Source organism: Desmodus rotundus, chromosome 8, assembly GCF_022682495.2.
Source record: "Desmodus rotundus isolate HL8 chromosome 8, HLdesRot8A.1, whole genome shotgun sequence".
Classification (NCBI taxonomy): domain Eukaryota; kingdom Metazoa; phylum Chordata; class Mammalia; order Chiroptera; family Phyllostomidae; genus Desmodus; species Desmodus rotundus.
This window is the reverse complement of record NC_071394.1, coordinates 125,739,565-125,753,949: the sequence shown is the minus strand read 5'-3', so window position 1 is coordinate 125,753,949 and position 14,385 is coordinate 125,739,565. Positions and strand designations below refer to the sequence as shown.

At 49.1% G+C, this 14,385-nt stretch overlaps 1 protein-coding gene across 6 annotated transcripts; it reads right to left on the bottom strand.

Moving 5' to 3' along the window:
• Positions 1-3,680: 3,680 nt before the first annotated feature.
• Positions 3,681-13,893, bottom strand: ZNF621 (zinc finger protein 621). 6 transcript variants are annotated; one of them, XM_045200111.3, is made up of 6 exons: positions 13,754-13,893; positions 13,002-13,087; positions 11,085-11,155; positions 8,147-8,289; positions 7,466-7,573; positions 3,681-5,925 (listed from the first exon to the last, which is right to left on the bottom strand). In XM_045200111.3, exons 4-6 carry the CDS (start codon positions 8,178-8,180, stop codon positions 4,886-4,888), a joined length of 1,182 nt encoding a protein of 393 aa, XP_045056046.2. In that variant the 5' UTR covers positions 8,181-8,289; positions 11,085-11,155; positions 13,002-13,087; positions 13,754-13,893; the 3' UTR covers positions 3,681-4,885. The 6 variants fall into 6 exon arrangements, with proteins under 6 accessions (XP_045056046.2, XP_024421955.3, XP_045056045.2 ...); XM_053930260.2 differs by having other exon boundaries at positions 3,682-5,925; positions 8,147-8,273; positions 13,542-13,893; XM_024566188.4 differs by having other exon boundaries at positions 3,682-5,925; positions 8,147-8,273.
• Between the last annotated feature and the right edge of the window lie 492 nt (positions 13,894-14,385).

Here is a 14,385-nt window from a genome sequence, read left to right as displayed (position 1 = left end):
GCTGTTGCGTAGGACTGGTGTGAAATGTCTCCTCATCCCCTCACTAGTCTGCAATTATTGGGCCCTCCATTGCCTGAACCCTAGACCTTTCTCTTTTTTGGTTTACTCCCTCATTTTGATGAACCACATACCCCCTAGTAATCGCTCTCAAGCACAATGTTAAGAGAAAAAAGACAAGTTGCTGAATGAGAGTAATAACTCACAGGGACTAACAGAGAATCACTATTCATGATTTCACATAGCTTAACTGTTTCCAGTTACTATTTATGGGCTGACCCTGGAAGAGTAGTAGAAAAGGGAAATGGGGGGAGGAAGAACAAGAGACCCCTACTTTATCAGAAATATGCCTTTTTTTTACTTTCAAAGTATCTGCAGGAATAAACCAAGAAATAATAAACCATAACTATATCAATCATGTCTGTACTAGGTGTTCATCAAAGTATTTAAGAGATTCAAAGTACAAATATCCTAAATATGCAACAAACAACTGGTTACATAAAAACATATAAATCCATGCAATGTAATACTATGTAGGCAAAAATACTACACGTTACCTGTTGACTAGGACATGTGCACGGTAATCTGCTGGCTGAAAAGGGAGTCTATGATAGAATGTGCATATTACGTGTGCGCGAGTGCATGATTATGTACATGCTGGTGTGTACAGCGAAGTATTAAAAGTCGTCAAGTTCAGGCCCTGACTGGTGTGGCTCAGTTGGTTGAGCATCGTCCTGCAAAGCAAAAGGTCACAGGTTCGATTCCCAGTCAGGGTACATGCCTGGGTTGAGGGTTCAGTCCCCAGTCAAGGCTCTGCGTACAACAGGCACTGATCAATGTTTCTCTCCCTCTCTCTCCCCCTTCCTTACCCTCTCTCTAAAAATAAATAATGTTTTTCAAAACTGTAAAATAAAAGTGGTCAGATTTAGGCCTAAACCCTCTTCTAGGTAAAATTTTACTGCAAGCCTGAATTTCTTTTATAACTAGAAAAACAATGTTTAAATGTAAAAGCCACCATAGTCAAGACATTAAAGTAGAGAATCTATTCGAATGATGTCGAAACCTCAATTGTTTATAAAACAATTAGGCATTTTGTTTATCGGAAATGAGAGATCTCAAAAGTACAAGAAAACGGCCCTTTCCCAGCAGACGGCGGCTGCCTGTTCTCCTTCTGGGGAACAGGCGCAACCTGGCTTCAGATGCCTGCTGCCCGACCCGTACACTTGAGACTCACTATTTACACCTTGACAAGCTCACGGACACCACTCCTTCCAGAATCAAGCAATTTGCTAGTAGTCCCTGAAGACCAAATTACAACTCAGCACTAAGATTGCCTGCAAAACAGCAAGAAAAAAAAATCTTCCCCATGTAATTACATGATACGCTGAAAACTCCTGCTGTTTGAGACAGTTTTTCTTGGTGTTAACATCAGAGCTGAAAGTGGGCATCAAATACCAAGGTGGTTTACTGTCTCTGGAGTTACCTTGTATACAAACCTGAGATAGAAAGTCTAACCTGCAATGCATTGTGCTTAAATGTCAAATGCTAGATAGTCCAGGTATCTATTTTTACCATTATTAAAATTGAAGGTGTTCCTGTAGAGGTAGCAAAGTGGAGTAAACTGGAAGTTTTGGCCAATTAAAGTTTCCTATAATACCACAAATCCATTGTAACTAGTAAGTGGGTCCACTGGCATGAAATGACAACTCTGATTACTGTTTCATTTATGGGAAAGATATGAGCCAGCCTGACTATTGGACTTCATGTGATACAACTTTCAAAATGTTTTCTTTAGGCAATGTGTTCAATCATCTGCATTTAAACCGGTATAATTTTTAGATTAAGGCAAGTTACATAATTTCTTTCTGGCAGTCATTAAATATTAGCACTGATTTACTTACAGGGTTGTTAAGAAACCGGTTTGTAAAGTACTTTGAGAATCATTCATTCAAGCTATTTTAGAAACAAATTATCTTACTATTGTTTGTTTCCAGACACTAGGTGGCAACGGTAGAGGGTGCTGGATGATTGGTGGACAGTATGTGGGACCGCTGGTATTTGGGACGAAATGAAAGTAGTAGCAAGAGAATAAAAGGGTAAGAAAAGGACAGCAATCTATTTTCTCCGCATATGCCACTGAAGCTTGGTTTCTCTACACTGCACTTCTCTATAACTTAGCCTTTTGTATACAATATATATTCCTAAACAGGGCATTTATAGTTTTTAATTTATACAGTCCTATCATTGTGTATTTTTTTTTACAACTTGGGTCATTTTGGTTTTGCTTTTTGTTGTTTTTGATGATCAGTTTAGCATCTGGTAGCACAAAATCTCCCACCTCGTTCTTCAGAACTGCTGTAACCATTCTTTATTCTTTGCTCTTCTGCATAAATTTGAGAATCAGCTTGTCGAGTCACACACACACACACACAAACCCCTTAAGAATTTTGACTGGATTCAGTTTATAAATCCATTGACACACACTGAAATCTGGATGTTGCTCTCCCCTACCCAGGGTGACTAGAGGGTGAGGAAGAAGGGCCTATCATTCAGCGTGGTACCCGATCTCCAAACTCCGCCTTTACCACTCCCGAAAAATGGGGGGATGGGAGGTGACCCAAGCAGCTGAGTGCATCGTAAAGACTTCTAGCTGGTTCTCCTGTTCTCAGCCCCACAGTATCCCCAGCTTCCAGAGATACTGGAACCCTCAGTGCCTAAGCCTTAGGAACTCTGCCCCATTGGGGCGCTGCTCAGCTTCCCCCAAGTTGGCCCAGGATTCATCTTCTTCGGTCCACAAGGTCACAACTCTTTCACCTGCTGTTGACCTTCCAGAATGTTATCACGCTTATTGTTGTTGTCCTTGTGAGTTCAGGCCTGTTGATTTTTAACCTCTTCCCGGTTTCAGTGAGGCTTCAGGAGGGTGTGAATGCTAACTCGTCCAACCACCATCTTTATCGAGAACTGTTATATATCTTAATTTCTGCTACGTTCATTTGGAATGTCTTGGTCGGTTTGCTTGCTTTTGTTTCCCAGCTCTGAATCACAAGCCCTCACACCAGCTTCCTAAAGAACACAACCAAGGCTGCCCTGCTCCCAGCACCCTCTGCCCTGTCCACTGTCTCTGCTCTAACTCGCTTGTCACATCCGTCCTGTGCTCTTTAACCTAAGAGCTAGTTGGAAGTGTGTGAACTTCTTATAAGAAAATAGTATTTCCTCATTACTTCAGCCAATGGGCCAATAAAGAGCAAAAGCAGCGGATGGCAACTCCACGTACCCAGCAGAGGAGACCTCAGAACTCTCCACGGGCCACAGCTCGCTTGCTCCTCTCTCTCCTCCTAAAACGGGGTGGCTCAAACTACTTTTACAAGTCTGTCTCCTGAACACCCACGGGGCAAGAAGGCCGTCGAGTCCTCTACCGGTGCACGCCTCCCAACAGCCCATCAGCACTGTCTGCTGAAAGTGTCTCTCCGAGCACGCGCCACGGCAGAGGTCTGAGCGTCTGCAGTCATCCCAAATCAGAATTGCTGCGTTAGGCCAGAAAATGATTCTTTGTACACCAGGTTATTCAGACACACGACGAAGTTGAAGAACTTCTAATTTAAAGGTTTTCTGTTAAGTGCTTTGGAGAAACATTTATATAGCAAAATACTTCCAAAAAAAAAAAAAAAACACCTCAAAGAAAAAGAAAGATGGCCCTGTCCATCAGGGGTTAAGGATTTACTTTACATTAATGCTAGTAATGAAGTTGAGATTTTTTTTTCCAGGAATTATTTCACACAGTTCTTCGCATAGTTGTAAAAGATCCTCATCAAGGTCAAAAGCAGGAACCACCCAAAATCCCGGTTCACTGTCCTATCACTTAAATGTAGCCACAGACCCATTTCACAGCCCCCTTTATTCCTTGGAAACGACTTACTATAAAGGACACATGGACAAAACCGAGGCGGAGGGTGGAAGCAGGGGAGGGAGGTGGGTTTGGCTGGGGTGGGGTAGAGGGCTGGGGAGAAAATGCAGATAACTGTAACTGAACAACAATAAAATAATTGAAAAATTGAAAAAAAAAGAAACGATGTTAGAGACTTATTCAGATTCCCCCCAAGGCGGCTCCACACTGCTGTGTGGCAACTTGCCTAAGTCATATTTACAGTTCACGCCATGCAGAGAAAGTAAAACTCGGACGCACTGCTTGCCAACAGAAAATGCCCCCCAAGAAAAACTCACACAATGAATGGAACAAAGGTGAATGCCTTGGTGTATATTTACTTAGAAAACCGAAGTTAAAAAATAAATCTAAATGTAAAGAGCAAGACTAGAGAAAAAAACTGCATGATTCAAGGGATGCTCACTGTCGATCGTAAGATGATTGCTATCACTGCACACGTATTATTTCTCACTGGGCACTTCACCCGAGCTTCTGCATACACGTGTGACGTCCTCAATGATCTGAGGCGAGGGTAATGAACTTCAATGGCATCCGTACACCATCTCAGTCCACTAAACAACCTGCATTAATTTCTGAAGTCTGCTGCTGCTAATTTATTCTAATCCTCTACTCCACAGGAGTCAGAATGCCTACTCCTTTTCTCTCGGGCTGTTCTAATGGCCTGTGTGTTCTCTCCCAAACGTCTCACATCCCTTCTAAGTCCATCCCCGGACAGTGCAGACGCAGCCATTACTGTTCAAGCCTGAGAGGGGCCAAAGCCAAGGTCAAGTACTTCCATCTCCAGAAGAAACTACACGAATACAGTCTTTGAATATATAGATTACAGTGGAGTGTATGCTGAAACAGTTGAAACACATGTAAAGTGAGGGGAAAAAATACAAGTGAAACTCCAATTAGGGTGGAAATGTGCTGGGTGTGAGAGCCACAGGCACGGCAAGGTGAAGTTCACAGGGGCTGAGAAGGGGCGAGGGGAACCGGGAAAGGCTTGACGGTGGGAGCGGGGCCCTGGAAGACTCGCACTATCTGGACGGGTGGCGAAGGCACTGCAGACGTGGGCAGCAGCATGAACAGAGGCCCAGAGGCAGGGAGGAGCACGGCCTGCGGAAAGGTCAGTGAAGGAACGGCCACAGCTGGAGCCGGGCAGAGACTCTGGAGGGGCCCAGGCGAGGGGGCTGAAGCAGGGCACTGGGGACTCGTCGGGACCGGCTTTCTCTCCTCCGGGTGCGATTTCTGATGCTGAACGAAACTGCCGTACCACTTGAAGGCTTTCCCACACACCTTGCATCCGTAGGGCTTCTCTCCGGTGTGAACTCTCTGATGCTGAACGGAGGCTATCTTCTGCGTGAACGCCTTGCCACACTCCTTGCACTGGTAGGGCTTCTCCCCCGTGTGAATTCGCTGGTGGACAATGAAGAGCGACCTGCAGCCAAAGGCCTTCCAACACTCCTTGCATTTGTAGAGCTTCTCCCCAGTGTGCAGCCGCTGGTGCTGAAGGTAGGCCGCGCTCCTCCGGAAGGCCTTGCCGCACTCCCTGCACTCGTAGGGCTTCTCCCCCGTGTGGATCCTCTGGTGCTGGGTCAGGGCCGTGTTGGAACTCAGACCCTTGCCACACTGCTTACACTCGTAGGGCCCCGCGCCGGCGTGGTTCTTCTCGTGCACAGTGCAGTCGTAGCTGGACTTGAAGGCCTTGCCGCACTCCCTGCACTTGAAGGGCTTCTCCCCCGTGTGACTCATCTGATGCCGAACGAGCTTGGAGTTGTATCTGAAGAGTTTCCCGCACACGCTGCACTGGTAGAACTTCATGCCCCCTCGAAGGATCAGATTCGGGTTCAGACCGAAAGTCTGCCACCGGGCCGTGCTTTTACAATCGAGGGGCTCAGAAACATCTCTAGTGAGTCCGCCTCCCGGCCGCCTGGGCCACTCTGTCTCTCCGGAGGCTTCCTGCTTTACCACTGGCTCGTCATCCTTGATCCGGGACTCACCACCTGATGGGAGAAACCACAATTACTGAGCTGCACAGAAAACAGGACCCAGAGGTCCTAATTTTCATTTGTAGGATGTGATTTTTTAAAGAGCACGCTCCTCATCCCAGAAGCACGCCCACGCCTTTCCCTTCCTCCTCTCCCCCTCCCTCAGGCACGCATCTCCCAAATGCTAAAGGACCCCAAAAGACTTGCAGCCAGGGGATTAGCGGCAGCAGCAGCTCATCCCAGGCTCACCCCGTGAACCTGCCTCCAAGGCCCTCTTTGTTGCTGCTTCTATCCTAAGACCTCCCTTGTTTCACTGTCCCCAGCTATAATAAACATACTTTCAAAATCATAATAAATAAACCCATGAAATGCCTATCAGCATCCATAGAGGAGAGAGAAGAAAAACAGTAACACACATCTGGAGAAGCAATGACCCTGGAAACAGCAGGAAGGGCCCCCTGTAAGGGAGACTAGGGGGAAGGACAAGGCAGGTGGAATGGGCAGAATGGGAACTTCAAGAATGGAAGGGGAGGAAGGCAGGAGGGGTAAAGAGAGAAAAGAAAAGGGCAGATAAGAGGGATCACCCGAAATGGACAATTTTTCAGAGAGAGAGAGAGACCCGGAAGGGGAAAAAGACCAGTGAGACGGCACAGACGTCAGACCCAGTGCGACAAGAGGCAGAGCAGGCTGGGATCACAGGCAGGGAGACAGTGGATCCCGGTACCCCACCCCAACCCCGCCCCCGTGGGCCAGAAAACCACCCCGAATTCCAAATTCCACCGAATGGCCTCACAATTCCCTTTAGGAAGGCCCCACATAATACTCTGGGATAAAAGCTGCTTGCAGAGAGTCAGCTGGGACAGAAGCGGAACTGGAAAGCTCCAGGCCACAGTACCACTGCTAAACAAACCATTATTTACAAAATCACGGTAAGTGTGAGAAGTGAGGCCTGGAACTTCCTTTCATCAGGAAAGAAAACCAAGTAACCCACAGCTCCAGGACTGGCTGGCACACCTGGGGAGGCCGGTGGCTGTGTGCACAGTGCTGTGCCCAGTGTCGTGGGGCGGGCTGGGGGGCATGGCCAGTCCTTGCCTTCTACGCAGCCCCATATAAGACAAATACAATGTAAACCTAAAGACTATGGCATAGGCAACTTTAAAATGCACAAAAAGGAAACTAAACTGAACCCCATAGCAGAGGCACACAATGAATCAGTTTGACCCACAGAATCAAATTTTCCCTAAAATATGACTGAAGCCCTACTCTGCAATAAAAATTGGCATAAAATTAAATATTTCCACTGGTGAGGAATGAAGTGGTTGAGGAGCTCCCGGGTCACTGTTTTCTGGGGGAGAACGGCCATGCAGGTGTGCAGGAAGCATGTGGCCAAGCACCCCGGGACTGGTCTTTCTGGGCTCCGGGCTGCAAGTCAGGAGAGGTCGGAGTGCCCGGTGCTGCCCGACGGACAGCAGGGAGCCTTGTTTTCTGCTGCAGAAGAAACATTCCCAGTAAACCGGGAAGGCACACCCAGACGCTGCTGTGCTCCCTTACTCACCTGGACAGGTGCTACTCCACACCTCCTCCGCCCAGGGGTCAGGGCCCCAGGGTGCTTCCCCGCTCTCCAGCTGGGAGATCAGAGCAGGTTTGGGGACCGGAAAGGCGACTTCAGCAAGAAAAAAAAAGACAGGCAAGTTGAGGCAGACACCCAGAGCTGTTCCTGTTGGCCCGCCCTCTCTGTAACGGGCTAGTTGGGGGGGGAGAGAAATGGACCCCCAAGAGAACAAGTGAGCCAGCCAGGGGTTCTGAGGAAAGGCTCCACACTGCTCCAAGGGCGTGACAGGGAGGCAGCCTTTCTCCACAGGAAGAAATGTCACCCCTGCCCTGACACAGGAGAAAGGGAATCCCCCTGGGGAGGCTGCACGTACTGACACCCTGGGAGACTCCTCCTCAGAAGGCGGCCCACAACCCTAGGCCAGCCGCAGGGTGGAGGAAGGAAGGGCACCTAGGGCTCCAGGAAGTCCTTCCCCTCAGGGCCTGAAAGCCCGCTCTTCCCTGGGATGGAAGGAAGTCCAGTTTCAAAACCAAAGGGCGCCAGGGACTTGCCCGGCCAGCATCTCCAGAGCCTGGTGACTGCAGAATTGCCCCTGCAGTCACCGAACTGAAGGGCTACGAGACTCCCCAAAACATCTGAGGAAGCTGTCAAACTATCACCAAGAGCCACGGAGAGCGGCCTTACCCAGGGCAGCCACATTTGCGTACGTCTCCAACATCACCTCCCGGTACAGGGCCCTCTGCGCAGGGTCCAGGCTGGCCCACTGATTCTGCGTGAAGTGCACGGCCACATCCTCAAAGGTCACTGGCTCCTGAAACGACAGGTCCCTGCTCACACTCTGAGTGCGGGGCAGAGGGAGGCAGTCTGTGCTGCAGGGTCCCCAGCTCGGGGCCCTGGGAAAGGCCTGCTCTACCAAGAAGGGCACCCAGCACCCTGCCAGCAGCCTGCCCTCGGCCAGCGTCCCCATCTCCAAACACGGAGTCCCTACACTCTCCCATCTGCTTAGCTCTGGGGCCCCAGCTGTCATCCTCACCCCATAGCCTGGCATCCGGGGCTCTCTGCCTGGTGACTGCATCAGCCCATGTCCCTCTGGCACCTCCTGCCTCATGCACTCCATAATCTGGTCACCTTATTCTCCATACACCAGCCACGGCAGGCAGCTGCCACTCACCCTGTCTCCGCCCACCTGAAGTAAACACTCATGGCCCCACCTGTTCCCCGAACCTGACTTCCCCTCAGTCTTCCCCAACACCTTCCACTGTGTGCGGAGCAGCACCCCTCCAAAATGTCCCCAGCATTTTGCAAATCTCTTTTTATACCTTCTTGCTGTATCAGAAAGCTAGCTCTAATTGAAGAACACCTGCAGCCTGCCTGTCCCAGCCTCTTCGGTGAACCACCTGATTTCCAATGAGGCTGGCAGTGCCCCGTCTCTGGGCACAGCCCCGTCCCACCTGTCAAGGTGCCTGCCCCGCCCCCCCATGCCTCCATCTGGGTCATCTCCATCTTCCCAAGAGCAAAGGGGACTTGTTATTGTCTGTCTCCCTCCACCAGAACATAAGTCCATGAGGCAAGAATTCTGTTTTGTTCGTAACTGCTTTACCAGCACACGGCATATTGCCTGGCAGACACTTGATGCTTAATGTAAATATGCTGAAAGAATTAACTTCAAAAATGGTTTGACCACAAATAAGACTCTGTAAATGGATGAAGGGGATCAGAAAACAACAGCAACCACCACCCTCACAGGAAAATGCCAGAGCATATCCATTAGAGCTGGTGGCAGAGTGCTCACCTCGAGCTGAGTCCTGCTTTCCGTGCAAGGCTGGAAAGCAGCACATAGGAAAGGAATAAACACAAATACCTCTGCTTTGTCGATGAAATGATTACAGTCACCCCTCGGTATCCACAGGGGATTGGTTCCAGGATCCCCCCACGGACACCAAATCTAAGGATGCTCATATAAAGTGGCACAGTATGTGCACGTAACCTATACATACCCTCCAATATACTTCAAAGCACCCCTAGACCAGTTATGACACCTAATGCAGTCCAAATGCTATGGGAACAGCGGCTCCACAGTTTTGTTAGGGACCAGCGGCAATAAGGAGAGTCTGTACGTGTTCAGTACAGATACAGCCAGCAGAGGCCTGAACGCACAGCACGCGTCAGCAACAACGTAACTTTCTTTCAAGTATTTTTGATCCACGGTTGACTGAATATGCAGATAAGAAACCCGTACACACAGAGCCGACTGTATGTGCCTAAAAATATCGAGGGCCGAGAGGATGAATGAAAAACATTTAAAACTGACAAAATAATTTGCTTAGTTAGCTAGATATAGGATAAATAAACCAAAATCATCAGCATTCCTAAATACCATCACAAATAAATGAGAAGATAAAATGGGAGAAAATAAGATGCCATTGATATAAAAATGGCTAAGAATATACCTAACAAAAATGATTAGGACCAGGATGAAGAAAACTGAATGTTTATTAAAATAAATAAAAGAGTGAAATATAGTGGGACATACGGTGTTTTTGAATGGGAAGAATCAAGTTTGTAAAGTTAATTTATCTCCAATTTTGCCCATGAATTCAATAAAATCCACTCCCCCCACCAAAGGAATCAATGAGATTCTCGCAGGGGTTGGGGAGCATTTAACGCAGGGTTCTACCCTCGTGGCGTCTCTGGGCCACCCTGGAAGGAGAAGAGTTGTCTTGGGCCACACATTAAATACACTATGACATATAATCACAAAAAATATCTCATAATGGTTTAAGTAAATTTATGACTTTGCGTTGGGCTGCATTCACAGCCATCCTGAGCCACACGTGGCCTGCAGGCCACAGGCTGATGCCCCTGATTTAAAGCCATCTGAACCCTGGCCGGGTGGCTCAGCTGGTTAGAGCATCATCCTGTAGACCAAAAGGTCACAGGTTTGATCCCCAGGTGGAGCACGTACGGGAGGCAACCAATCAATGTTTCTCTCTCAGCTTCATGTTTCCTTCTCTCCCTCTCTCTCTCCCCCCCATCCATCCCCCCTTCCTCTCTCTCTCAAATCAGCATCCTTGGATGAGGATTAAAAAGCCATCTGAAAAAGTAAGTGTGAGAGACTAGCTGAGAATATTTTGAAGAAAAAATATTTTTGAAATAAATGACAAGGGGACATTAAACCGTACCTTAATAGGACAATACTTTGAGAAATGAGAAGACAAGCCACAGACAGAGAGAAAATATTTGGGGGAAAAAAAGGTTTCATAAAGGAGTGTTATCCAAAGTATACAAAGAACTCTTAAAACTCAACAATAAGAAAGTGAACAACCCAATTAAAAGATGGGCAAAATACCCGAACAGATACCTCACTAAAGACGACGTACAGATGGCAAATAGGTATATGAAAAGCCTTAACATCATGTGTCACCTGGGAAGTGCACACTAAAACAATGAGACACCACTTAGGCACCTGTCAGAACAGCCCGACCCAGAACACAGACAGCCCGATGTGGGGGAGCACATGGGGCAACAGGCGCTGCCATTCACCGCTGCTGGGAACGCAGACCGGTGCAGCCGCTTTGGAAGACAGTTTGGCAGTTTCTCACACAACTAAACGTGCTCTTACCATGTGATCCAGCAAGCACGCTCCTGGGTAATCTTCCCAAACGAGGTGAACGCCTACGTCCACACAAAAACCTGCACACAGATGTTTACAGCAGCTTTATTCATCGTTGCCAACACTCGGTGGGTAAATGGATAAACAAACTGTGGTCCATCCAGACAATGGAACATTACTCAGCACCGAAAAATAACCTATCGCCCTGCTGGGTGGCCCAGGTGGTTGGAACATCGTCCCCTATGGGAGGCAAACAATTGATGTTTCTCTCTCTCTCTCTCTCTCACACACACATTAATAAACATATCCCTGGGTGAGGGTTAAAAAATAATAAATAAGCAGCAAGCTATCAAGCCATGAAAAATCATAGAGGAACCTTAAGTGAATATGACTAAGTGAAAGAAACCCATCTGAAAAGGCTACACTATATAATTCCACGTGCATGGCATTCTGAAAAGGGGGAAACTACGTACCAGTACACGGTGAAAAAAACCAAGGGCTGCCAGGGAGCGAGGGAGGGAGGGATGCACAGGCACAGCCCAGAGGGGTTTCAGGGCTGTGCAAACACTCAGTGTGATGCCACAGCACTACTCTGTACGGTGCCGTAATGGTGGAGACATGTCACCACACATCTGAAACCCACAGGATGCACACCTGTGGTGACAATGACGTGTCAGTGCAGGTTTCAGCTGTAACTGAGGTACCACTCTGGTGGGGGGCGATTATCATGCAGGAGTCAGCCAGGAAGCGCATGAAAACTGTTTTTTCTGCTCAACATTGCTATGAACCTAAAACTTCTCTAAGAAAATGAAATCTACTTTAAATTTAAAAAAAAAAAGGGACAACACTTAATCTCCTACCTGGTCTGAGATATGCACCTAACTGACACCCTTCCACAAACAACTCACCACAAAGGGCTGGAAAACCTGTTCAATAGATAAATCTAACCATGTCCCCTCCCCTGCTTAAAATACTTCGGTGCCTTCCGAACGGACCCAGAGTGAAAACCAAAGTCTTCACGGTGACTTGTAGGACATGTGCCAACTTCTCCCACCTCACACGGAACGACTTTCTGATCTCTTCCTGTTCCTAACGAACACCCTGATTTCTCACCCCACTTCCATTTGCTGGAAGTGGGGTGAGAAATCAGGGGCTTTCCATTTGCTGCCCTTCTCTCTGGAAAGTTCTCTCTTCAGTAGTTCCCAAGACTGTTTCTATCTCATCCTCCATGTGAGGTTCCCCCGATCATTACCTTCGGAGGCGGCTTCATGGAGTTTTCTCAAATTGGAGGTTTACAAGAATCAACTGCGGAGCTTTAACAACAGATTCCTGACCCCAGGTAGCCTCCTCCTCCGTCTGATTGAGTCCAGGGTGGGGCCCAAGAGTTTGCAATTCTACTGAGCTCCCAGGCGCTGCCCAGTGGCTCACACTCTTGAGAAGCTCCACGTTAGCAACGTGCAATTATGGTATTAACTTGCTCATTTGTTTGCAGACTATTTTGCTAATGAGGAAAGGGAACTCGTCTGCATTATCCCATACCACGCACCTAGCGTTCAGAAAGTGTATATGGAAAGAACGGTGCCGGTCTCTGTGGGATACGTCCCCAGTTTGTGGGGCAACCTCTTCCATGAAGAATTTCTCTGATTTCAGCGGGTGACTTTTCTTTGTAGCACATTATCTAGATTTCCACAGTAAGGGAGAATTTCTTGGCTTGGGTCCCCCTTTTACACTTAAACCTACACTTCCAAAAGCATCTCTATACACAAAACTCTTATTTCCTCCACCACGTATTTACAGCCATAGCTCTGGGGATGGACTCATCAGAGAGAAAACCAGAGCCTGGCCACGTTAGGCCTTCTTGGTCCTTTCCCAATGAACCGATAGCTAATGTGATTTTTTCCAAGTCGGAAAAGAAGCTCAGCTCACCTGAGGCCAAGTTGTTTGGAGCATGGCTGATGTTCCCTGGCTTCGTGCACTGTCTTCAGCGTTTGGAAAAGCAAGAACCTTAGAAGCTAAGAGAGGAAGAGCCATGAGTGAAAGGAGCTCAGTCCTGCATCACCCCCCTGTCGCCTGGGACCTTCCCAGTCTCCTCATTGATGGCACTGGTGGAACACTCTATCACGCAGGCCCCCGAGGGCTCAGCGCCCCAACCCCCGCAAACACTGCTCCGCCGGGGCCTCAGGGCGAACCCCCATCTGCCTGCTCGGTCCGACTGCTCCTGAGCCCAGTCACACTAGGCGGACTGAGACAACCCTGCCCCTAGTGTTGGATCCAAACAAACCTTAAAAAGCTCTTATAGGGACCATGATGTTAACGCCCCCAAAAAAGATGCCTGTGGAGGAGGGACACGAGTGGCTGGCTGCGGATTAGGAGTAAAATAGTGTTCCGGTGGGTTATGCCGACCGAGACCCCCCCGGGATCTCCACCCAGGGAAGCAGAGGAACCCAAGCACAGAAACATCAGCACCGTGTGCAGGAGGCTGTTGCGCCAGTTCTTTACGGTGGGAAAGAGGATCGCGCTCCCGTGGGCAGGGGGCTGGACCAGGGCTCTGGAAGTCCGCGAGGCCGGGGCGCCAGCGCCCCAGGTCAGGGAGCGACAAGCCAACACCGGGACCGAGTGCAGGGGCGGGGGCGCTGACGACGAGCCAGGGAAGGCGAAAGTGCCATCACCGAGCGGACCTGGCACGTAGAACTCGCTGGAACCCACACTCTTGCTCTCCGATCCCCGAAAACCTGGTAGCTAACAGCCGATGCGGAAGTGCGCGTGCGCGCCCAGAGCTCCTCTAGGCCGCTCGGAGGCTGCCCGCCTCGATGGTCCCCGCGGCCGACCCACGTGACGAGGGCCCGCCCTGCGGAAGAGATGGGGCTGTGGGCGGGTTCTTGCCTGAGCCGCCACTGGGTGGGGCGGGTGCCTCCACCAGATGCAGCGGTTGGAACCAACTCGGAACTGGAGTATCACAGCACTGATACAGCCTCGCTCCGCTCAGACTTCGACCTCTAGACACAGGTGGGGCCACAGGTAATAGACTGCCCCATCAGCGGTCGGCCGCCATTCCTCCGAGGGTCACCTGGGCTGTGCAGGTGTGGGGAGAATGGCTCCTGTTGTGTCATCTCTTAGATGTCCAAGCCGAGGATCCTGCTTGGGTTCTAGGCGGGGCAGCCCTTAGGAAAACCATGGTTCCCACCTTCCTTTATAAAGCTTCCTCCTTCTTAGGAACTGTACATGTGCAGTACCTTTTGGGGCAGGTCCATTTAACAACCAAAATAATGGTGACTAAGGTTGCCAGGCGTCCTGTATATACAGGACATAC

Coding starts and splice junctions, on each gene's coding strand:
- ZNF621 (XM_024566187.4), bottom strand. CDS start 13,025: ATGCTCCAAACAACTTGGCCTCAG. Junction 7,574..8,146: donor CGCAAATGTGGCTGCCCTGG/GTAAGGCCGCTC, acceptor TTCTTGCTGAAG/TCGCCTTTCCGGTCCCCAAA. Junction 5,926..7,465: donor GTGGAGTAGCACCTGTCCAG/GTGAGTAAGGGA, acceptor TTCTCCCATCAG/GTGGTGAGTCCCGGATCAAG.